The following is a 25,316-nucleotide window of genomic DNA, read 5'->3' on the forward strand; positions in this document are numbered from 1 at the left end:
TTTATTAAGAGACAGCTTCTGGCTGTGCGCACCAACTCTAACTTCAGCTCCTTTTCTTCCGAAAAAAGAAAACAGTTTGGGATCCTGCTCTATTCCAAGATCAGGGAATGCACGATGGGCAGGTGGATGGGTAGCAAACATAACCCAGGGAATTGTTCAAATATGCTAGAACCCCTATCAGGTGACAGTCCCCACAGAGACACAGCTGCAAGAAACAGGGGGTGCAAGCCTCAGCCCTACACCAGAGAGAAACCTCAGTTCTCCTCCTCCTTCTCCGCTCTGCACATGTTATGTTAAAACTCACTCTTGCCCAGTTGGTTACCACTTGGAATTTACAGGTATCAGAGATCACAACCCTTAATATACAAACAGTAAGCATTTGCTACGGGTATCAGGCCTGTTTCCAAACCTCCCATTATATCCATGTTGTACTACGGTGGGGGGGGGGGCGGGGGGGAAGGGAAGGGGGAGGGGGGGATGGAAAGCATGTTAAAGAGTACTGCAAGATGCTTATTCACAACAACGCACTGGAAGCGCAGGAACTTCAGCTCTCAAACGCAACCTTTTCTTCCCCTCCCTCCACTCTCTCTAGTCCCTCTCCACAGCGCCCGCCAAAGCCAGAGCTCAGCCCACTAGAAGGCCACCGTGCACTAGAGAGTGCTCACTAAGCAGTAGCTGATCATGATGATGGGGCGGAACGCTTCCCAGCAAATCTACTCGGAAAGCCCCACAAGCTCTTAGCAGCCAGCTAGTACTGTCCAGACCTGCCTCCCCACGCCAGCCGGGGCAGGAGCGTGTGGGTAGGAAACCTGAGGCCCCAACGTTTGGGCAGGCACAACGTCCCCCTCCCCCCAGTCTCCCCTCGCTCTCTCCCTTGTCACTCTTTTTCTGGCATATGACTGGGGAAAACCCGAGAGGCCGGAGATGTCAGGCCCAAGAGGAGTAAGGAGAAGGGACAAGGGCGAACGGGGGGCAGTTTTTTTGGGGAAAAGTCTGTCCAGAGCAGAGGTGCGGTAGCGCCGCATCCAGCGGGAAAGAAGCCCCAAGGTGGGTCTGTGGGGAGAGAAGGGGAGGGGGAGTGGCTCGGGGAGGCCTGACGGCTGAGGCCGCGGGGAGCCCGGGAGAGAGGGGTGGAGGAAGGGAGGCGGGCGTGGGGGAGACGCAGTTGGGGGGCGGGTGCGCGGGTCGGGAGGCGAGGGGGGCAACTCGGTTCCCCTCCCCCAGCTCGGGCCCGGGCCTCCCGCTGACTCAGCCCCACGGCGTCGGTCGCCTCGGCCTGGACTCACAGTGCGCGAGATGGCTCCGGCGGAGGCGGCGGGGGAGGGGACAGGCGGCGGGGGCGCTGCGGCTGAGGCTGCGGCTCCGGCCGGCGGCTCTGGGGCGGAGGGTCCTAACAGAGGCCGCCGCGGTCTCCGGCTTCAACGCACAGAGACTGCGGGGGAAGAGAGCACTGCGCAGGCGCGATGCGGCCACCGCTGTCAGTCCGAGCGGGGCGGGGCCAGGGCACCAGCCGTCTCCAAGGCAACTGGTTGGAAAGGGAAGGACAGCCCCTACTTCCACCTTGTGTTAGCAACTGCGATGGGAGGTGGGGACGACGAGAACAGTCCCTCTAAGTCGCCATAGCAACAAGGAGAGGACACCGCCTCATAAATTTACGGCGGTATCGAGGGAACGCTCTTACCTTGTCTCCATGGCAACTGGAAACAGCCCCTTCCTCTTTCCTTAGCAACGGGGTAACAATTCCTCCACCCTGAGCACAGAAAGAACAACCATTTACACCTGATTCCATAGTAGCCAGATGACGGATTCTTTTTTTTTTTTTTTTACATCTTTATTGCTTTACAATGGTGTGTTAGTTCCTGCTTTATAACAAAGTGAACCAACTATACATATACATATATCCCCATATCTCCTCCCTCTAGATGACGGATTCTTATCTGTCTCACGGCTACTGCAAAGGAGAATATTTCTTCTTTTTTAGCAACAGGAGAGAGCTAAGGCTGGGCTTTCTCTCCTCTCTTGGTTTATGGCTTTCAATCGCAGCCTGTTACTCTAATCCCCAAATTCAATTTTCCTCTGCCTGTGTTAAGCATTCCTTTTTGTCTCCTGCCAAAAAGTCTATACCTTTACCTCTAAATGGAGCTAACAAAGTCTTCTATACACATGTCACGAATTTTTATCAACCTTATTGTCTCTGTCCCAATGCGTTTGTAAACGATACCTGTTTCTTCATCTTGCCCACTAGCTAGTTTAAATTCTACCCCCTCATAACTAGCTCCCTCCTTGATATGTTCATTGGTGTTCCCAGATTCCCTGTTCTAGGTCAGCTTTTATGGATCTCCCCAGTTCTTCTAGATCCCTCTTCTTCCTGTCCACACCTACTGTCCTTGTCCTCCAGTACTCCACCCAGGGTTCCACTATGCTCACCACTTCATGATTTCATTAGCTTGGTTCTCTTTGTGCAAACTACTTCTGGGTCTCCTTCCCTCAGCCCTGACTCCCGTGGATATCTTAAGGTCACCTCTGTACCCATCTTGTACATACCTCCTTTTGTATACCTCCATACACATCTTACAGTATTGTCCTTGGTTTGCATGTGTCTCTTCAATCAGACTACATGCCCCTTGTAGGCAGGAATTCTGTCTTATTCATCTGCTCCCTCAGCATCTAGCACCCAATATGAAACATAGTAGAGTTCCAATAAGTGCTTATGGAACTGGATCAAGTGAAGACAAAGATTTTCTTCAAAGAGTCTTCAAAGAAGTATCTTCTTTGACTCCAAAGAAATAAGTGAAAGGAGTCAAAGGTTAAAAAATTTTTTTGTTCATCCTCACTTTCTCTGACCTAACTGCCTCAGAGTCTCCACTAATATTTTCCATATGATCTTTGCACATATTTAATCGTTAAGTACCACAGACACTATTACACCTCTCTCACTCACTTAGCTCTCCATCTTAATGCCAAAACTCTAGTCCTCTATTAATTTAGACTCTGGCATTCTCTGTTTCCTGACTCCTCACCTGTAGCTAGTCTCCCTTCTACACTGTCCCTAATGTTTCCACTAAATAAATTTTCTCACAAGTTACTGACCTCTTCAATGATCCCTGTCACCCTCTATAATCAGTACAAGCCCTTCATGCCTTACTATTATACCATCTCCTAACCCAGCTCAGATCCAGCACTCTTGGTGAACATCACTGGATTCTGCTGGGCTTGTTGACATGCTGCATTCTCTTTGAATGACTCAGAAGTAAGAATTCGTAGCTAGCATTCTTTTCTGAGTCTCCCTGTATAGCTCCCAGAGATTCCACCCCAGGACTATGGGTGTCAAAGCACTCTGACTGAGCCCATTTTCTCAGGAGAGAAGGAGAAGGCAGCTGACTACAGATAGAGTAAGAAAAGAGAGGGACACAGCATATGCTGAGTCAAGACTGTCTCCACCCATCCAAGGCAGTTCTCAGAAAGGAGAGGGTTTCCTGTAGAGGATAATTCCCAGAGCAAATCAAGGGGTTAGGACAGTAAAAATGCAGGCTACACTTTTCCTAGCTACAGAGTTGGAGAACTGAAGCTGTTCCTAACTGTATCTATAGGGTGTCTGGGTGTCACAAGGACAAGGGAAAATTTTCAGACTCAGTTTATTTTGCTTCTCCATTCTGAAGTTCCAGCACATCTCCATGGTTGTAGGTGTGGACTTGGATGGTAGCTGGCATCAGAGGTAGCTGGCTGGCCTGAGTAATCCCGAGAAGAGACTATGGTCCTTGTAGCCCCACCCATTTGTCACACATGGGATAAAGGACCATTCTACAAAGAGTTTCTGTACACCCTTCATCCAGATTCTCCACATGCTAACATTTTACCGTGTGTCAGTTATCTATTGCTGCAAAACAAATCACTTCAATTTAGTGGTTTAAAACAATAACCATTTCATTATCTCTGTTTCTGTGGGATGGGAATTCAGGAAGAGCTCCGCTGGGTGGTTCTGACTCAGGGTTTCTCAAGTGGTTACAGTCAGATGGTGGCTGGAGCTTAAAAACAGCAGGGGGCTAACTAGACAACCCTCTCTCTTCATATTATCTCAGAGCTAGCTTTCTCACTACATGGTGGCTTTGGGACAGTTGGAATACTTATATGGTAGTTGAAGGTTTCAAGGGTGAATATAATAGTAAGAGAAAAGCTGCATCCTTTTTTTTTAAGATTTTTTTTGATGTGGACCATTTTTAAACTCTCTATTGAATTTGTTACAATATTGCTTCTGTTTTCTGTTTTGGTTTTTTGGCGGCGAGACACGTGGGATCTTAACTCCCCGACCAGGGATTGAAACCCACACCCCTTGCACTTGAAGGTGAAGTCTTAACCACTGGACCACCAGGGAAGTCCCTGCATCTCTTTTTATAACCTTGCTTCAGACATCACTTCTACCATATCCTATTGGTTGAACAACATCACAAAGTCTACCTAATATCAAAGGAAGGGAACATAGGCCACACCTCTCAAAGGGAGCAATGTCCAAGTCACGTAATAAGAGCATGGATGAGAGATATTGTTGAATCATCTTTGGAAAATGCTATCTGCTACACCCTACCACCTAATGACAAGAACTCACATGCCACTCAATGCAAAATACACTCATCCCCTCCCTCAAGACCCCCAAGTCTCAATCCATGACAGCACCAACTTGAAGTCCAGGATCTCAACATCTAACTCAGGGCCCAGTATGGATATGGCTTTTCAGGCCCTGTTCCTTGGATATAACTCCTTGAGTACCAGTCCTCTTGATCTGAAGACCTGTGAAGTAAAGAGACACATCATCTGCCTTATACGTACCCAGCATACACTAGAGGCACAGGCATAGGATAATTTCTATGGACATTATCATTTCAAAGAGGAGGAAAAAAAGGCACACACAGCACTTACTAGTTCATAGCGTTTCTGAAATCCAGTGGGCACACATTGCCAGTTCCTGGTTTAGGGTTCAGACCCACTGCCATTTGTTTATCTATATCAGTGTTGACAGGGATTTTTCCCCCAGTGGGTTATAATCCTTTCTTCTTCTTATTTGTTTGGATGTTCAATGGCCACAGATTTGGCCAGTGGAAGAAACTTCAAGTTGGCCCCTGTGTCCTGTGGATTTGTCCCCATCACCCTTTGAACCTTCCCTTGCTTTCTGGTAAAGATGTTCCCGGCTCATCTTGTACTTTCCCTACCTCAGCCCTGGAACTGGCCATTCGCCAGGAAGTGATGAGTCCTCTTGACTTTTTGACATTCCTTTTTCCATTCTCCCTTGCTTTCTAAATCTGCCCTTAACCATCCCGGGGATTCCCATCTCATTTCTCTCTCCTCCCTCTATACATACTTCCTGAGTGGCCTCAGGTATTCCCATGACTTCTGAATCTGTATCTCCATCCCAATCAGCTCTTCCAACTGTCAGACCTGTATATGTAATTGCCCTCTAGATAGCTCCAGCCCTATGTCCCACAGGCACCTCAAACTCAATAGGCTTAAATTAAACTTATTTACCCTTCCCCCCTCACAAACCTAACTTTCCTATATTCCCTATTATTGTTAATGACATCACTATCCAAGAAAAACTTGAGGGTGATCCTAACCCACATCTTCTCCCCAACTCCTTATACCAGAACAGTTTTCCAACACTATCAATTCCATTTTTAAATAGCTCTCAGGTCTGTTCTCCTTCTTTATCTCCATCACCTTTACCATCTCTTGCCTGGGTTATTGCAGAGCCCCCCACCTGGTCTCTCTTCCTCTAGTCTCTCCCACTTCTGACCCATCCTCAACACCAGCTAGGAGGCTCTTTCTAGAAGATAAATCTTATCAACATAACTCCTCTGCCTAAGTCCCTATGGCTGCCCTTCTCAAACTGGCTGAAACAACTTCTGGGCATGGGGGAGTCATGTAAGGAAACAGAGTGAGGAGCTATAAAATAGTTATATCTTCCTCAAGCTTCAATTTTATTTAGAGATTCAGGAAAATATTTTAAAATATTTTTTAAAAACCCAGACATATGATGAAGTAGAATGCAAGAATCACATGATTTTAAAGACAAGACGTTTAGAGAGTTTGAACTCAAGATACCTCCAGGCCTGAACTCTCCACACTGCCTTTTGGGGTACTTTAGTGGAATGTTTGAGACACACTGGCTTGAAGGATAAAAGTTCAGACTCTTTCACATGGTAGAGAAGCTCTGCTCTAATCTGGCCCCTACTAACCATTTCCACTTCACCTTCCACTCCTCTTATGCCCCTAGCCTCATTACCTCTCACCATATATGTCAGCCACAAAGAGGAAGCACTTGTGGTTGGCCAAGAAACCTGTTCTGTTTCACAGCTGAGCCACCGTTACGGGGTTCACCCTGCTTGGAGTCCCCCTTTCCCCTCATTCTGCAAACTCCCACTCATTCTCCAAGACCAGCTTTAGTGTCATTTCCTCTGTGACCCTGTCAGGGACCTCCTCCAGACAGTTGACACGTTCTCTTTGGTACCAGGTACGTTCTTGTCACGGCCTCACATCGCCTTGTGTTACAATACCACGCTTATTCACATCTCTCCCCACCCGAGGTCCTTACTCTCAGAGACCATATCTTATTTACCTTTGTACGCTTAGCACCTCACATGGGATTGAAAATAGCCAAGCAAGTTAAAAACAACTTGACCTTTTGTGCTTTGCCCAGGGTGACAGGGGAAGCCAAGTGGTTGAGGGAGTCTGAGAGAGTGGGTCAACTCTGGCTGACAGGGGGCTAGACTTTAGATGGGCACTTGCAGGGCTGCCCTAGCTGTGAGATGAGGGCAGAGAGGAGCTGCAGTGCTGGGCAGAGAGGAGCTGGGCAGAGAGGAGTTGCAGTGCTTCCACGTCCTGGCTATTGTAAATAGTGCTGCAATGAACATTGGGGTGCATGTATCTCCCAAGACTCTTCTCTTTCACCTGCCCCAGCTTTTGCATCAGCATCCACTGTTTCTGCAGCTCAGTGGACACAAATCGTGCTTCTCTTCGTAGCGATCCCCACCTCAAATGTCAAGGGCCAATTCACGTGAAGACAGCATTAAACAGAGGTTAAGGCAAGGTTTGGGAGCTACGTGGACTTGAGTTGAAATACTAAATCTATCACTCCCTAACTCTACGGCAAGCTATTTAACTCAGTTTCTTCATCTGTAAAGTAGGGATAATAATAGTAAAAGCCTCAGAGACTTAAGAATTAGGTGGGATCTTGTTTATCACGTGCTTAGGACAATGCTTGGCATGCTGTGGGCATTCAGTAAACAGTATCAGTTGTTATTTTTATTTAAAAACTGAAGTGTTACATTCTTTATAGAGACCTTCTCAAAGCAGGTAAAGCTCTTTGCTACTCTGGCACTTTTATTTGTCTCTCTCTCACAGTATTTCTTGTTTACAAAGGGGAAATTAGCATTTATTTAGCTGCTACTATAGCCAGGCATGAAATACGTACCATTTCCTATAACCTCCCTGGTCACCTCCTGAGGTTGGTATCATTCCCATTTTCACAATAAACAGTAGAGGCCCAGAGAGGTTAAATAAAGTCACACAGCTAGTGCACGTCAGGAGCCGGGTCGGAACCTAAAGCCAACACCAAACCCCAAACTTCCACTATCCCATGCTTCCTATACCTTCCTATGCCTTCCTACTACAATTATTTCTCAATATGTACTTTCCCCAAACTAATCTCTCAATGCAGAAGCTGCACTTGATTCATTTTTGTAGTATCTAACACATGCTTGCAGATAACACATGTAGTATCTAACACATGCTTGCAGATAACACATGTAGTATCTAACACATGCTTGCAGATAACACATGTAGTATCTAACACATGCTTGCAGATATAAAGCACGCATTACATGGAAGATGTAAAACTCATGAACGTAAACCTAGAGTTGCCACATGAATGTAAGATGCCTAGTTAAATTTGAATTTCAGGTAAACAACAAATAATTTTTCAGTATAAGTATGCCACAGACACTATTTGAGACATATCTACACTAAAAAATTCTAAAAATTACTTGTTATCTGAAAGTCAGATTTAACTGAGCATCCTGTATTTTTGTTAAATCTTGCAACTTTAGCTTAGACATTGGCCTTGAAAGGGACAACTTCCCCAGGGGTTCTCCTGGTAGCAGAAGGGCTGCTATGGCCCCGCACTCACACTCAAGGTTGCCCTTATCCCAAGCTGCTCTGGGGGCTGGGACTGAGGCCATGGTGACCTGAACATACTGGCCTTTCTTGGGCCTTACCAGTTCACCTAGGTTAGGTCAGCTTTGGCACCTTAAGCCAAAGAAGCAGGCACTGATAAGCTTAAAGCGCCACCTGGAGGCCTTTATGGGTAGTACTGTGGCCAGGGGCCATCTCGTGGACCCAGGACTTTGGGGAGCAGCGAAAGGCTGAACAAGGCAGAAAGAGGATAGAAGAGTAGGCCAGCCCAACAGTGGAAAGGGGCAGGGGAAGATATACCTTCCTGGCATTTTCAGTGTACAGCTGCTGCTCTGCACCGCCCCCCCCAGGAACTGAAGGCGCTCACTCACCAAAGGAGGTCATTTCTTAGGGCTTTACTTCTCCAGGGCCCTCTGCCCCTCAGGCTGTTCCTTGCAGTCTCCAGGGAGTCATTGTGGGTTAAGACACACGGGAATAAAGACACAGACCTACTAGAGAATGGACTTGAGGATATGGGGAGGGGGAAGGGTAAGCTATGACAAAGTGAGAGTGGCATGGACATATATACACTACCAAACGTAAAATAGATAGCTAGTGGGAAGCAGCCGCATAGCACAGGGAGATCAGCTCGGTGGTCTGTGACTACCTAGAGGGGTGGGATAGGGAGGGTGGGAGGGAGACGCAAGAGGAAGGAGATATGGGGATATATGTATATGTATAGCTGATTCACTTTGTTATAAAGCAGAAACTAACACACCACTGTGAAGCAATTATACTCCAATAAAGATGTTAAAAAATAAATAAAAATAATTTGGACAACAACAACAAAAAAAGCACCAGAACCTCCATTCTGGAGGCTTGGTGCCACATTTCAGGATGAGTGGCATGAAAACAATGCCACGGACCGACAGCTGACAGAAGGGGAGCTGTTTGCTTAGAGCAGTGGTTCCCAAAGTTTGGTTCTCAGCGCACCTGAACTTGTAGAAATGTTTGGCCCACAGCAGACCTACTGAGTCAGAAGCTCTTGGGGCGGGGCCCCGTGAGCTGTGTTTAAATAAGCACTCCAGGTGATTCTGAGGCAAAGCCAGCGTTTGAGAACTACTGGCTTAGAGGAAACCTGAGTGGCGTGGGCAGGACGGAGCCCACTATGAAGTGCACATATGGGAAGAGCTGTTACATAAATGGGGTGGCCATTTGCTCTGTGCTCCTCCAGAGGGAACAGCTATAGGGCACACGGGCATGAGGTGCAGAGAGACAGAATTCCGTTTCAATTAGGGAAGTAATATTGAACAAACAGAGCTCTGGGGGAGTGGGATAGTATGCCTGGGGAAGGCGCTTCTCTGTCACTGGACTAAATGTCCTGGATCCTGAGGGCTAGACGATCTGTCAGGGATGTGGTAGAAATTTCTGCAGAGGTTAAATTAGATGTGTGTAAGGAAGCCCCAAACTCAGAGAATCCGTAATTCATTCTTTTTGCAAATCATCTTTTCTTCTTCTGTTCTTTTTTATCAAGAGCAGGGCGATACTTTCTGGTTGTTCTTAGAACCTCTTTCAGCTAAGTATTTATAGCACATTGTGACAAAAGAGCAAATACCGGACCAAATGGATTTTCTAGCCTGCTGGTCAGGGTTTTTTCAGGGCTGCTCCTTCCGGACCCATTGTCTTCTAGGCTGCTGCCCAGCTGCCTTCCAGGGGTTTCTCTCTACACCATTCCTGATCCTCTTACCTACGTTGAATCTCCTATTCCCTTTATCCCATGTCTTTCTATTTTTTATTACAGTTTAATACGTTGGGGCACACCCTCAAATGGATTCCTAAGAAAGGGTACAAGAAAGGTCAAACTTTTCAATCTTGCATGTCTAAAAATGACTTTTCACTGATACTTGGTTGACAGATTGGTTGGGTGTAGAAATCTTGGTTGGAAATTATTTTCCCTTAAAATTTAGAAAACATACTCCATGATCTTCCATCCTCTAGTATTTTTTTTTTGACAAATCAGCTTTCAGTTTCCAATTCTTTGTATGCAGCTAGTGCCTTTCTCTTGCTAGCTCTTGACGCATTATTTCCATTAATTAGAAATGTCTTGATTATGTCTGGAAACTCATATATACAGAATCACTGTGCTGTACACCTGAAACTAAAAGAACATTGTAAATTAGCTATACTTCAATTTAAAAAAAAAAAGAGAGAGCGAGAGAGAGGATCTGAGCGTATTTGGTAGTTTATGTCATACTTGTAAAAGAAATTTTGGCCTATTACAGTGAGCGCCCCAGAACTAATTTAAAATGTGTAACATGAATTTATGTCAAAAACTTACTAAATTTATGCTCAGCAAAGAAATATCTAATAAACCTCTAAGCTCACTATATTTCTAAGTTTGTCAGATTGGTAATAATTATTTAGTACTTGGGAAAGTTATTTAAAAAGGAAATAGAATTTTAAATGTAATTTAAAATGTCGTAATGTGTTTAAGTTTATAAATTGAATCAAAGTCCCCTTAAAAGTAAATGAGGGCTTCCCTGGTGGCGCAGTGGTTGGGAGTCTGCCTCCTGATGCAGGGGACGCGGGTTCGTGCCCCGGTCTGGGAGGATCCCACATGCCGCGGAGCGGCTGGGCCCGTGAGCCGTGGCTGCTGAGCCTGCGCGTCCGGAGCCTGTGCTCCGCAACGGGAGAGGCCACAGCAGTGAGAGGCCCGCGTACTGCAAAAAAAAAAGAAAAAAAAAAAGTAAATGATAAAATTTGGTAGGCTTACAACTTTTAATGGAATAATAAGGTCTATAAGCTAGACTGAAAAGCTAGGAAAGTGCCCCCAGGCCTTTACCACTGCTGCATCCACAGCCACTGAGACGTCACGAGGCCTCCGAGGGCTGTGCGGAGATTCAGAGCTCGTCACCAGAAACTCCAGTCCTCACCCGTGAAAAAGGACCCATTTTCCTCGCCTCTCACCATGCCCTGCCCTCCATCTTTCAGTGATGGAAAAACTTTTGGCTCCTGACAAGCATATTAATAAACTCATGAACATATAGGCGTACCTAAGATGCCCCAAAAACTTATTGTCCAAACCAAGACACATTTGAAAGTGAAGGGGGCGCTAATAATAATTATTCTGGAGGGCAATAGACTTAAACCAGGACTGTCTGGGCAAACCCGGACAAGTTACCTCTAGGTATACATGTGTGGTTGGTAAATATATGAAGGGAAGCAGGTGAAGAACTCAGCTGCCATCATTATAAGATGGTATCAAGTATCAACAAATGTTAGATCCTTGAATGTTTTGCTGGAAAAGTACTAAGAGCCCTTTCAAATGTGTTATCAGCAACACGGTCAAATAGCCGTTTATTAACTTAGGACTAGAAGGTCTACGCTGCCCGTGTATCGTGAGGTTTCTTCTTTATAACTTGGGTGTCATGAGGCCCATCCTCCTCCACTGCAACAACTGCAAGGCAAATCTTAGTGTTAGGTTGTACCTGTATATAAGAGTCAGCCTGTAATTGGAGTGAAGAAATAGAGGGTGATGGTTGCTTAGCTGCTGGCTGGTTCAGTTTCCACAAATGCAGATTCTTACAAACGATCAAGTGTTACTTTTAAAGTCTGAGTCTGTGGTCTTTTGTTTTCCCACGACTACATACGTACAAAGGCAACCAGTGTCTTCCTGGGTATCTTATTTATTTTTTTCTATAAACCACCTGCTACCGTGCACATGACCTGCCAAATGAGTTGCCATGCCATTTTTCATTCAAACACTTACAAAGGATTTTTGGCAGTTAATCAAATTCTGGTGTGCTCCCATGCATGCTATGGGGAAACAGGGTAACACAGGTGCTTTGGCCCAGTATCACCCCAGGGACTTGGCATCCTTCACAAGCCCAATAATGGTGTTTCCATCTGGCTCCGAAACCCCAGTAGAACTTATACACACAGCTCATTTCATTACAGTGAAGGGCTCTGTCCTAACTGCAGTGCTCTGGGTATTTCTTTTGGTCATGGGCTGCCTTATTTGCAGGAGGGTTGCTTATTTGGTGAGAACTGAGAAGGTTCTCCGGCTCCCAACTATTTCCCCATTCTACCTAAAATTCCCTCATTAAGGTTTTGTTTTTTGGGGCTAAGAAGTACAAGTGACCCCATAGTACTGGTAGCAACAATTTCACTCACTCTTTAGTGTGAAAGTGTTTGATCAGATAGCCCCCCAACCTCTGGCTGAGATCTAAGAGAAGGTAGATTAGTCTTGATGCAGATGGAAGGGTTTGAAGGCACAGTGGGCCAATGCAAAAGGTGGGGTTCCGGAGAGCCAGGGAGCAGCCTGCAGGTCCTTCAAAGACACACAGGCCTTGTACAGTCCTTTGAAATGGGATTTTGTGAGACCATGATTCCAACAGCCAAGAGTTCCAGTGTGAAGACGGGGCTATGGGTTTCCAAAATGGTAACCAAAGGGTGGGTGGGGAAAGCCTAGTCCCATCCCCACTCCTGCCTGCCTTTTGTATCTGATGTCTCCCCCTAATTATTCCTGTTTCAGAGAACTCAGCCCAAACTTGTCCTGGGATATTTGGCACCAAAAATCTTGGTTTTGCTCCCACCAGGAGAGGCCTGACTACTAGCTGTTGGGCCACTGAGGCTCCCATCTCTTAGCATTTTTAATCTTCAGTCTCTGCTCAGGCCTCCCAGTGAGCTGCCACCTGCCACCTAACACAAGTGAAGACCCAAAGCTGACTTTTTTAGCAACTGAAGCCCCATCCCAGCCACTGTGGAAGAAGAGGCCCCCTACCAAGCTCCCTCTTCTTTGAAGAAACACAACTGAGACCAAGTGAGAAGTAGCTACAGTTTAATACAAACCTGCACCAGAACACAACGAGTCGGGCTGTTTTGTTTTTGCCTCAGTCAGGTGGCCAGAGCACAGGACCATGTGTCCTCATGGGGTTGACACAATCTTAGCACCATGACATTTACAGAGGAGTGAGGAAGTCACTTGGGTGCTGGAGGCTCCATCCCGACCCCAGGCTGTGCCTGCCACCTGGGCAGCTGGAGGCGGTTTGGGTTTCCGAGTGGTTCTGTGGTTTCTGGGTCAGTATCGGAAAAGCCTTCATCACGGCATTGGCTTGACCGAGACCTACTGTGGACTCCTAGCACTACACACACGCGCATACACACACACACACACACACAGTAGCACAATTTTCTGGTAACTTAACCCCACAAACCTAGAGAGCAGCTAAGGCAAGAACAACAGTATTTATTCAGCAAGTACAAGACCAGTTTGAGAGCTGCATTCAGTGCAACCAGAGACCCTTTTCATTCCAACCAAGAGCCAATGGGGCTGGTGATGGGGCTGGCTGGAGCTCGGCACAGGGGCAGGGAATGGGTGGCGGGGGGTGACCTTTCATTTGGTTCCTTGAACCTCCTTCTGATTTTCCTCTAGAAGCTCCTGGGCAAGGGTGGGTCTATGTAAAGGTCGGGGGTGAATGAAGTGGAAGGCCTTCGATGGACCACACCAACATGTGGTCTCCCAGAGCCACGGACCATGCATCTCTCGGGCGGAGGCACTCAGAGAAGGTAAAGCTTTCCTAGCCCAAGCAGGGATGCTCTGCCCCCTGGCCACCACCACTGCTTGGCTCTTTGGCATCTGCCCAAGGCCCATGACCCAGCAAGGGCTGAAAGGGATAGATGATGCGCACTGTACCACGGGGTCAGCGTCACACAGTTTCCTAGGCTCAGATCCCCACCAACTGTCCCCATGGCCACCACCCTCCATGAGTGTCTCTGTTGCCTCTGCTTCCTGGGTTACTGTCTCAGTCCTCTCAGCTCCTAAGTGAGGACGTGGGGACAGCTCAAACCACAGGGCAGGCCTCCAACAAGTAACTGGCTCTGGCTCAAACAGTGATACGCGTCAGTTTGTTTACAAGAAAAATTTATCTACCTGTGCAAAACAAAGCAGAATGCCTACTGGGAGAGTAAGTCTTTTAGTTGGTTAAACTCTCAGGTGGGATCTGCAAGAGATGTCACTCCACTCCTCCTGTCCACAGCTAGGGTACCCAGCCAAGCTCTTAAGGGCAGTCCTGGACATTTCTGGAGTCAGAAGGCCTAAGCTTTCTGGGCCACAGCTGTGAAATGGGGGGAATAATACACACTGAGCTGTCGTGAGGAGCAATTGAGAGCTCATACATGAAAGGGCTTTGACAACGTGAAAAGCACTACAGAAATGTGCCGGGTGTGACCACCGGCCCAAGAGACCAGGAGCCACGTGTCAGCCCGGGTGCTCAGACCAAATGTGCAACATGATGTCACTCCCCGAGGGGGAACAAGGCTCAGCAAGGGCAGCCTCTAGTGTTTCCATGGAAACCACCTGGAGCTTTCGAGGCAGGGAGGGCCCAACTGGGAGGAGATGGAGGCCACAGGCAGGTTAGGGTGAGGTGCTGACCACAGGAGACTGCAGCCCCGGAGCAGCGCTGTGGGCTACAACCAGGTCCTGCTGGCCTGGCCTCGCACCCGGATCTAGTCCCACCCCCATCTCTCTTAGCAGGCATGAGGCCTCTCGCCAGTCACACGGATGAGCGGCGGGGCCTTGGTCCAGTAGGCGGAAGCGTACAGGCGGCTGGGTGTGTGTGTGTGGCGTTAGTGCTGGGAGTGACCAGGGCCAGAGATGGGAAAGGCCACCCTGCTCCCTGAAGGTCTGCAGGGCCAGCATCCCGGGCACCCTCTCAGGATGCAGGAAACTAGACCAGGAGGGGAGGGGAAGGGCAGGAAGACTCCAGGAAGGGAGAAAAAGGGCCTGCGAGTCCAGTATCCCCCTCTCACCCCTGTCATCGGTGCCCTAGGCTTTCTGGTTGGTGTCGAAGCAGCATCTCCTAAGGTCCACATCTATTCCTGTTTCTATGCTATGCTAGTGACACGAAGCACCGTCATTTTTCACAGGATGCACAAACAAGTCAAACCAAACCACTGCGCAAACCAAACGTGCAAAACAAAATCATATACACGCGCCTGGCACCAGCCTCATGCCCGCCCGGCCAGCCCTTCTGGGCCTGGGACTCCTGGGGGGTGGCGGAGAGGAAGCAGCTGGCAAAGGGCACAGAGTGTCCCAGCCACAACCAAACAGGGGCGGGAGATGAGTGGGGAAAAACCAGATGTCCTGGGCATGGCTGGGATGCTAACACCTGTCTGACTTGGGGAAAGTGACCACTGGGCCGAAGGGGATGGGGGAGGGAGTCCTTTTCTTTTAAAACACATCTGCTAAAGTGCTCTGGACAGCTGGCGGGTCAGCCAGGGGCAGGGCACTAAGGTCGGGCTTTCCCAAGGCCAGCCCAGAGGCGGGTGTGAGAGGAGGGGCGGGGCCAGGCTCTATGCACTGGGCTCTGTGCATAGCATGGGCCCCCGGGAAGCCTGCCGAGGCCAAGGCAGGAAAGGACTGCAGCAGGAGGAACACATCTCAAAGTGCCTGTTAGGGTCGGCTCGAAGCACAGTGAATCACGTGTCAGACATGGGGAGGGCTCCCCGTGTCCCGGGGCCCCCTCAGGTGGTGCGCTGCCCAGCCCGGCCTCTCCCGCCCCCTGCAGCTGTGGCCGGAAGGCGTGTGGGCTGGTGGCAGTGGTGCATCTTCACTTAGGGGGCTGGTCAGTGCCTTTACCAAATGCCACTTGACCTGCCTCCGGGGGGAGCGAGGATCCGAGCTGAGGCTCTCTTTGGAACATGGTCATCGATCTGAGAACCTGCAAGGAAGGAAGCAGAGGGTGAGCTCCCCTGGGTAATAAAACCAGGTCCTCCGTGCTTAGGATCTAATTTAATCCTCAATCCAACTCCATCCCATTTTACAGGTGGGGAAACTGAGGCTCAGGGAAGTTAACTTGGCTAATGTCACACAGCGTTTAAGTGGTAGAGCCTGGACTTGAACCCAGGTCTTCCTGGTTCAGAGCCTCCATGATTAACTGCCTTGCTATGCTGCCTTCACTGCTGCCAGCCCTGGGGGTATGGTCTCTTGCCAAGCACACGGACCAGGGAGATGCCTGTTAGCAAGTGGACCTTTGCCCATATGCCTCAGTGAGCAAGAGAGCGAGAAGGAAGGGTGTGCCACTGCTTTGGAAAATCAGAGAACAGCACCCCAAAGGCCCCCACGTCTCGAAGTCCCGAGACTTAGAAAAGAAGGCCTGGGAACTTCCCTGGCAGTGCAGTGGTTAAGACTCCGTGCTTCCACTGCAGGGGACATGGGTTCGATCCCTGGTCGGGGAAACAAGATTCCCACATGCCCTGTGGTGTAGCCAAAAATAAATAAATAAATAAGTAAATAAATAAATTGGAAAAAAGAAAAGAAGGTCTGTGCCCCAGGGAGTGTGATGGGACATTCTTCAGCCTGTCCCATTTAGAACAGACCAGGTTTGGGGCGGAGGGAAGGTGAGAGGCTGCCTGATGTCTGCTGAACCTGAGAGCAGTTCCGCCCAGTCTTGGCTCTGCCCGAGACTTGGGTGGGAGCAGAAGCCAAGGGCCAGAGGGGGCTCGCAGCTCTGGGGGCCTTGCTGCTTCTCCCGAGGCTGGCGGCTGCAGGAAGCGGCAGACCCAGGCAGCCGTGGGGAGCTACACCTCCTGGACTGGCAAGGCCGGGGCTCCCGCTGACACTCCACCCCGCAGATCCCTTTCTGACTCCCTGCACTCAGTCCCATCGCTGGTGGGAGTAGCAGTGGCCCTCAGGGTGGGGGAGAAGTTATCTCCGTAATGAGATTGGCTCTGAGACAATGGGGAGGGTGGTGGAGAGGACCCCTCTCCACAGGCGGTCAGCTCCTCAGTCAAGAACCACCTGAGCTGCGGCCAGCACACGGCTGGGCACAGAGGAAGCTCAGCGGGCAGCCGTGCCCCCCGGCTCTCCTCTGGTTTAGTTCTCGGCCTCTCATGTTAGGACAGTTTGTGGCTGCGTCTCACCTCCCCCAGGATCTTGCTCTTCTCACCTTCCGGCCCCAGCACGGCTCTTGCAGAGCGGAGGCTCGGTCTGCGCCAGGGCTAGTCGTGAAGGCCGTTCAGTGAGACCCGGCCACTGCCCCTTTCAAGTAGGGATCATGGCTTCCAGCAAAGCTGCTTGCAGCACCAAGGCATCTTACCATCTCTGCCTGCTCTCCAGTGAGGCTCACCGTTTATGCCGCCATGACCCCCACCTTTAACTACGGCCGAGCACCTGGGACACACGCTGTCGACGATAAAGTCTCTAAGCATAGATACACCCCATATATTCTATATCGTATTACATACAGTACAATTCCTGGCAGAAAAGAAGGTGGCAAACCTGAGGTTAAGATGAGGGAGGAAAGGGTATAAGGGAAATACCACGTCTTTCAGCAAGGCTGCTGAGGAGTGGGGTGGGAAATGGGGGTGCAGACCCACGTAGCACAGAGTTAACGCTTCTGTGCTCAGAGCGTCTCTGGGGCATCCCTATGCGCAGGGCCCTCAAGATACCTCAAGGGATGAAACTATTTGAACTTAGAAACCACGGGGAAAGGCCCAAAAGGGCCATGGCCTGTTAAGAGTGGCTGGTGCCCAGGGACTGGGAGAGCCCTCCTTCCCCGCCTGCCAATGTTTGTGTGTCTATAACATGGGGCCCAGCAGTCATCATCGGGCAGGGGATTGGGGAGGGAGGGAGAAGATGGGGAGGAAAGCAGCATAAACCCCTCTGCCGGGGTGGGGTTCCTAGTCCCTCTGCCCTCCTCCTGTCCCCTCACTGTGGTGGAGATGCAGGTGCCAGGCCAAGTGGCCCTTGCTCTTACCAGAGAGGCTGAAGCTGGATTCATGAAGGTCCCTCATGCCTCCGTGTCGGGTAACAGGCCGGGTAGGAGTGTCTGCGAGTGGCGTTCCCATCTCTTTTTTCCCAGGATGCACAACGACAGCTACATCCCCCAGGTAGGGAGTGCGGTCCACTCCCCTCACCTTTAAGGTCTAGTGAAGGTGGAGAGCAGAAAAGGGGAAAAGATGATGCCATCAGAGCACAGACAGCATCAACCCTCAGGACCAAGCCACCACCACCACCAGAGCCCCCTTGATGGCTGATAAGACTTTGGAAGCTGCCACTGTTCTTAGGACCCAAATTACTGTATGTGACGAAGCCTTCCTACACCTTGAACCCAGGGGTAGAGAATCCGCTTGTACCTCCTAAATAGTGCATATGTGTGGGAGTGTTTGCATGCATGTGTGTAGAGATACCCACTGACTCCCCCTGACATTGGTGGAATGTTTCCCAAGGTAGCGGGTAGACTTCTGAGGTATTCAGCTTTAGAGAGCACCCCTCACACGGAGCAATGTCATCCCCTCACTTGCCAGGCTGTCAAGAGGCCAGGCCTTTTATTGTGATCTGACAACTTTGTGGGAATAGAGGCTAAATACAGCTGATTTGGAGATTACAATCCCCCGGCAGCAATAGTAGTTAATTTTGTGCTCACAAAGGCAATAGAGTTAAGAGCCTATATTCTACAACCAGACTGCCTGGGTTCCACTCCTAGCTCTGTTACGTGTAAGCTGTGTGGCCTTGTGCAAGTTATGTTACCTCTCTGTGCATGTTTTCTTATTTATAAGAATACAGAGTTATGAGATCAAATGAAATAGAACACGTAAAGCTCTGGCACACGGTGAGTGACATGTAAGTACCAGTAGCTGTTATTATTGCAGGGGTCAGTTCGGGGCTTAATCATATTACAAAGTTCTGCTGCAAGAGGAAGTGTGTTGGAGTGTGTGCATAAGGTCTGAAGGGGCAGCATAAATAATCTACACCCCAGGCACTCTTCAGGGACATAACCTCAATCTCCTTGCTGCACAATGCTTGCTGAAAACCTTGTTGAGAGAAACAACAGACAAGGGTGATTTCTGGAAGGCTCTTCCGCTTACATATTCCTTTGTATTCTCCAACAGATCTGTAGTTGAGCTCAGTCCTCAGAATGTCAAAACTGGTCTGAAGTGTTTTAGCCTTTACCAGGCTGCACTTTGGGGTTCCGGGGGTGAAGGTGGGAGTACAGACCTGGTGAATCCTGGGTAAGTGACCTTGGCAGGACCCGGCTCCCGGCAGCCCCTTGCTTTGGTTTTATACGCTGGTCCCAACCCCAGAGCTACTTTCTTTCCTGAGGACCCTGCTCTGTAGGGACTGCTTATTTATAATTTGGGGGAAGTGAAGTTTTTTGTGTACCTGCATTCTGTTACATAAGGGCTATACCAGAGAATAGGGAATAGAATTGGCGTTTTCTTGAGGACCTTATGTTGTCATTTTAAGTGCTTTGGATAAAGGGCCTCTGAGTTGAATTTATATCAGTCCTAGAAGCTGAGCTCTTCCACTATGTCTGGCCCTAAGAGCGGTCTGATGTGAATTGGTATCTGTCTGACATTCTTGTGAGGTTGGTTTTTATTTATTTATTTATTTATTTATTTTTATTAGTTTTGGCTGCGTTGGGTCTTCGTTGCTGCACGTGGGCTTTTCTAGTTGCCACGAGCGGAGGCTACTCTTCCTTGTGGCACGCGGGCTTCTCATTGCGGTGGCTTCTCTTGTTGCGGAGCATGGGCTCTAGGCGCACGCAGGCTCACTAGTTGTGGCTCGTGGGCTCTAGAGCACAGGCTCAGTAGTTGCGGCACATGGGCTTAGCTGCTCCGCAGCATGTGGGATCTTCCTGGACCAGGGATCGAACCCGTGTCCCCTGCATTGGCAGGTGGATTCCTAACCACTGAGCTACCAGGGAAGTCCCAGGTTGGTTTTTAGAAGGGCTTCAAACACTTTCTCTGCCCTCTTTTGATCCTATTTCCTGACTAAAACATCTTTTTTTGGGAAAGCCACAGAACTGTTTAAAGATTTTTTTTTTTTTCAAATTGAGATAGAATTCACATACCATAAAATTCACCATTTAAAAGAATACATTTCAGGGGTGTTTAGTGTAATTCACAAGTTTGTGCCACCAACACTGTGTAATTCCAAAATATTTTCATCACCCCCCAAAGAATCTCCGTCCCCGTGAGCAGTCACTCCCATTCTCCCCTCTGGCCAGCCCGAAGCCACCACTAATCTATTTTCTGTCTATGGATTTGCTTCTTCTGAACATTTCATACGAATGGAACCATTTAACATGTGGTCTTTTGTGACTGGATTCTTTCACTTAGCATGATGTTTTTAAGGGTCACGCGTGTTGTATGTAGCATATATTAGCACTCCACTCCCTTTTATGGCTGAATAATATTCCATTGTATGGATAGACCACATTTTGTTTATTCAGTAGTTGATGGACGTGTACATTGTTCCCACGTTTTGGCCTTTATGAATAACGCTGCTATGACATTCATGTACAAGATTTTGTGAAGACATATATTTTCATTTTTCTTGACTCTGTATATACCCAAGAGTGGAATTGCTGGGTTATTTTGGCGATGCTATAGCTAACATTTTGGGAACTGCCAAACTGGTTTCCAAAGTGGCTGCATCTTTTACATTCATCTGACGATGAACGAGGGCTCCAATTTCTCCATAGCCTCACTGACACTTGTTATTTTCCGTTTTCTTATTTTAAATCATTGCCACCCTTGGTCAGGTAGTCTAGCGTGTGAATGTGTCGCTCTTACAGTTCTTTGTGGCACGTCCCCCAGAGGTGGGGCTGAGGTCTCCTGCCATTGTCCACATCTGGGAAGCATATTGGAGATGGGACCATTCACCTACCCGAGAGATCCTGAGTTCGCTTTTGAATTGAATACTGGGATAACTAAAGTCCTGCTTTTTTTTTAGGTAATCCAAGTCTGCTCCCTGATAGAAGACCTGCATTTGGGCTGGGGCTCCCAGGCCCTTGGTCATGATATTTCTAAGAACACCCACCCTTTCTAGACAGAATCTGGAAGTAGCTAGGCGGGAGCGTTTTGGACCATAATAATATTGCTTTATGCCGGCGGAAGGGAAGGGGAAACCTCATGATGCTTTCACCTGTCAGTTTTGTCAGATTTGTTCTTTTCTGATGATTTGGGTTCTCCACCCAGAGGCCAGGGCTGCAGTTGGTTCCCAGCACCCGGAGTTGTCAGGACAGCTCTCAGAGATAAGGCGGGACAATCAATCCCCAAGCAACGAGGGAACAGCCAGTCTTCTTTTGGGTGAAACTCTACCCAGAGTTCGGTATCCCTGGGGATAAGGTGGAGCCCCAAGCTTCAGTGAACACCCAGGGTGTTTACGGAATCCGAGGACTGGATGAAACTCTCACGATAAGACCTCAGGCCATCCCCGCATGGCAGTGAGCTAGACCTGGCTTGACCACTTCATTGGGGGGCCCAGACTCAGCAAAGCCCACCCAGCCTACTGCACTTACAGGGCGGCTGTGGGGAGTTTGGGGCAAGAGCATCTCCAGGGCAAATATGACAACCCAGGCCAAGCCAGGAGTCCCCTGCCCCTGAGGGACGACAAGAAGCCTGGATGTCAGGGATAGCTATGAGCACCTCATAGTATCCCCGGGCTCCCAGGGAGTTGGGGACCCTTCCCAATAAATTTTACTCTGTTACAGGTGCTCCTTTTCTACTATTTTGATTGTTCCCAAAGTGACTATTCAGGCAATAAGATTTGGTGGAAAGACAGAGTGAGAACATCTTTGAGATTTAAAAGTCATATAAGATGTCACCGCCAGGGGCCTTCAACCTCTTCCCACATGTCTTCTCTGCCCCCGCCCCCCCCCCCCACACCTTACCTTTTCTCTCTGGACCAGCTTCTTGTAGACAGTGTCTGGGAAGGACCTCAAGGGGCAGAACTTGCCGGTGCCCTCAGCGCACATGAAGACGCCGTTCTCGTACACGACCCGCCCCCGGCTGATGGTGACCAGGGGTACACCATGGCAGCGCATGTTCTCGTACAGGTTGAAGTCTCCTCCCTGCACCTGGGTGCTGGCTGAGATGGTCCTGGTGGGAAGGCAGTGGCGGGAGAGAACGCTCTGAGAGGAGGTAAAAATGTCACAGCTCAACAGAAGGGAAGGTACTTAGCAGGAAGGGAAGATGCTCAGTGGGAAGGGAAGATGCTCAGTGGGAAGGGAAGATGCTCAGTGGGAAGGGATAATGCTCAGTGGGAAGGGAAGATGCTCAGTGGGAAGGGATAATGCTCAGTGGGAAGGGATAATGCTCAGTGGGAAGGGAAGATGCTCAGTGGGAAGGGATAATGCTCAGTGGGAAGGGAAGATGCTCAGTGGGAAGGGAAGATGCTCAGTGGGAAGGGATAATGCTCAGTGGGAAGGGATAATGCTCAGTGGGAAGGGAAGATGCTCAGTGGGAAGGGATGATGCTCAGTGGGAAGGGAAGATGCTCAGTGGGAAGGGAAGATGCTCAGTGGGAAGGGATGATGCTCAGTGGGAAGGGAAGATGCTCAGTGGGAAGGGAAGTTGCTCAGTGGGAAGGGATGATGCTCAGTGGGAAGGGAAGATGCTCAGTGGGAAGGGATAATGCTCAGTGGGAAGGGATGATGCTCAGTGGGAAGGGATAATGCTCAGTGGGAAGGGATGATGCTCAGTGGGAAGGGAAGATGCTCAGTGGGAAGGGAAGATGCTCAGTGGGAAGGGATGATGCTCAGTGGGAAGGGAAGATGCTCAGTGGGAAGGGATAATGCTCAGTGGGAAGGGATGATGCTCAGTGGGAAGGGAAGATGCTCAGTGGGAAGGGATGATGCTCAGTGGGAAGGGAAGATGCTCAGTGGGAAGGGAAGATGCTCAGTGGGAAGGGATGATGCTCAGTGGGAAGGGAAGATGCTCAGTGGGAAGGGAAGATGCTCAGTGGGAAGGGAAGATGCTCAGTGGGAAGGGATAATGCTCAGTGGGAAGGGAAGATGCTCAGTGGGAAGGGAAGATGCTCAGTGGGAAGGGATAATGCTCAGTGAGGAGGGATGACCCCCAAAGGCTAGGTTGGACTGTGTGCCCCACAAATTTATATGTTGAAGTCCTAGCCCCCAGTACTTCAGAATGTGACTGTATTTGGAGATAGGGCCTTTAAAGAACCAATTAAAGTGAAATGAGGTCATATAGGTGGACCCTAATCCAATCAAATGGGTGTCCTGATAAGAAGAGGAAATTGAGACACCAGAAGTGCACGCACAGAGGAAGTGCCTTGTGAAGACAGAGGGAGAAGATGGCCGTCTACAAACCAAGGAGAGAGGCCTCAGAACGAAATCAACTCTGCTGGCCCCTTGATCTTGGACTTCTAGTCTCCAGAACTGTGAGAAAATAAATTTCTACTGTTTAAGCCTCCTGTCTGTGGTATTTTGTTATGGCAGCCCTAGCTGACTAATACACTGGGCTATACTCTAGGGGTCTTTCTGCCAATAGCAATCACTAACAGCGACACCTGCAGCAGCAGCAGGGACCAGCCCCAGGCTGGATGCAGAACCCGGCTTCTCAAGTGCCCTAATGGAGAAGCAGTGTGGGGATCCCAGCAGGGAGGTGCGTTTCTTTGCTATTCAACTTTTTATCTTCAAAATCCCAGCACATTTTTGTCTATCTTGTTCGCTGCTAGCTTGTGCACCTAGAAAAGTGCTCAGCAAATGGTGGCACTTTTCGATTTGTTGAGTGACTGAATGAAATTTAACATTAAAAAACAATTCCCATTACCCTGTTCAAATCTCTGAGTAAAGATGATGCCCTGGGGCTTCCCTGGTGGCGCAGTGGTTGGGAATCTGTCTGCCAGTGCAGGGGACAGGGGTTCGAACCCCGATCCGGGAAGATCCCACATGTCGTGGAGCAGCTAAGCCCGTGCACCACAACTACTGAGGCTGCTCTCTAGAGCCCGCGAGCCACAACGACTGAGCCAGCGTGCCACAACTACTGAAGCCTGTGCACCTAGAGCCCATGCTCTGCAACAAGAGAAGCCACCGCAGTGAGAAGCCAGCGCACCGCAAGGAAGAGTAGCCCCTGCTCGCTGGAACTAGAGAAAGCCTCCGTGCAGCAATGAAGACTCAACGCAGCCAAAACAAAATAAATTAAATAAACTAATTAAAAAAAAAAGATGATGCTCATAACAGGTGAGTTATCCTGTGGCTTGATAACTCCTGATTCACTTCATTTACCCACTCAACTTGTGTTCATTAACGCCATGGGTGTCAAGCGCTGTGTGCTCAAGGGGACCGACACCCTCAACGGGAGAAGCAGAGTGTTGGTGGAAGAGTCCAGAACTGAGTGTCAGGACATCTATCTGGTTCAGCCAATTATTAGCTATGTCATGTGGGGAGTCCCTCTACTCTCTGCTCTTAGTTTCTTCAACAGTAAAATGGAAATAAGAACTTTAGGCTTAAGTGCTTCTTGGGGCTGTGTGAAAAGCAAACGAGATAGTTGATGTGACCTAGCTCTGAAAAACTGTAAAGTGCTGTGCACATGGAGCTGCACTATAGCAGATCTTCAGCCCTTCTTGTTCACTGTTGCATTCCTAGTGCTTGGACCATGGCAAGCCCTCAAGTATTTGTTGAATTGAACACACCTTAGGGTCATCTTGCTCTATGCTATAAGTAGTGCAAAGATGATATGCTTTTGGAGTTCTGTAATATAAGGCCCTTAAAATCCCAAGTCCCTCTAGCCCTGGAGACTAGCAGCAGGTTTTACTTTGTAGCTTCTGGGTCCCACACCACCACGTCGGCATCGGCTCCAGGGATGATGCGGCCCTTGCGGGGATACAGGTTGAGAATCTTCGCTGCATTGGAACTGGTAACAGCCACAAAACGGTTCTCATCCATTTTTCCTCCAACCTGAAACATTGCAAAAGTATTAGGTCAACCGAGGCCCTGTGTGTGTGCCTCAAACCCGGGTCACGCTTGACCCTGGCCTGAGGGCTTTTAGTTGGTCAGAACAATGGTGCTGAGAAGGACAACGCCACGGGCATCATCTCAGATGAGCCAACCTGCTAGGCTTGGTTCCATGCTACTCCTCTCTCCTTCTTGCAGCAATGGGGGCGGGTGGGCCCTTGTTCCAAAAGGTTGCTTTCCTGGTGCAAATCTACCTCCTGTTTGTAAAAGCAGGTCTACTCGGTACTCACTCTGGATAAATCAGGAGCTTCCCTGCATCCACGAAGGGACATATATTCTCTCCTGGAAAGGCATCTTATCGTCCCACCCATGAAGGCACCGTGGACCCTTTTCAAAGGGGATTCCGGAGCTGCCTCATGGGTCTTCCCTGAGCTGGTTGTTTAGGCTTGAGGAT

General features: G+C 49.1%; 2 protein-coding genes and 1 long non-coding RNA gene across 6 annotated transcripts in view; 1 reads left to right on the forward strand and 2 right to left on the reverse strand.

Moving 5' to 3' along the window:
- The window catches only part of MAPRE3 (microtubule associated protein RP/EB family member 3), a 47,882-nt gene extending 46,429 nt beyond the window's left edge, over positions 1–1,453 (reverse strand). The window contains exon 1 of one of the 2 annotated variants that reach the window (XM_067703482.1): positions 1,287–1,453. The gene's annotated coding sequence lies outside the window, so the exon portion shown is untranslated. The remainder of the gene's footprint in view (positions 1–1,286) is intronic. The other variant, XM_067703481.1, reaches the window with a different exon arrangement.
- LOC137205369 (uncharacterized) lies at positions 584–13,027 on the forward strand. The gene is made up of 2 exons (XR_010934107.1): positions 584–1,047; positions 12,824–13,027. It is a non-coding gene; the product is annotated as an uncharacterized lncRNA (long non-coding RNA).
- DPYSL5 (dihydropyrimidinase like 5) overlaps positions 12,984–25,316 on the reverse strand; it is a 90,176-nt gene continuing 77,843 nt past the window's right edge. For all 3 annotated transcript variants that reach the window (XM_067703477.1, XM_067703479.1, XM_067703478.1), the window contains exons 10-13: positions 24,723–24,865; positions 21,840–22,047; positions 17,919–18,087; positions 12,984–15,881 (exon numbers count right to left, since the gene is read on the reverse strand). In XM_067703477.1, the coding sequence (XP_067559578.1) occupies positions 15,796–15,881; positions 17,919–18,087; positions 21,840–22,047; positions 24,723–24,865 (606 nt within the window). In that variant the 3' untranslated portion in view covers positions 12,984–15,795. The remainder of the gene's footprint in view (positions 15,882–17,918; positions 18,088–21,839; positions 22,048–24,722; positions 24,866–25,316) is intronic.

This window comes from Pseudorca crassidens, chromosome 14 (genome assembly GCF_039906515.1).
Source record: "Pseudorca crassidens isolate mPseCra1 chromosome 14, mPseCra1.hap1, whole genome shotgun sequence".
NCBI lineage: Eukaryota > Metazoa > Chordata > Mammalia > Artiodactyla > Delphinidae > Pseudorca > Pseudorca crassidens.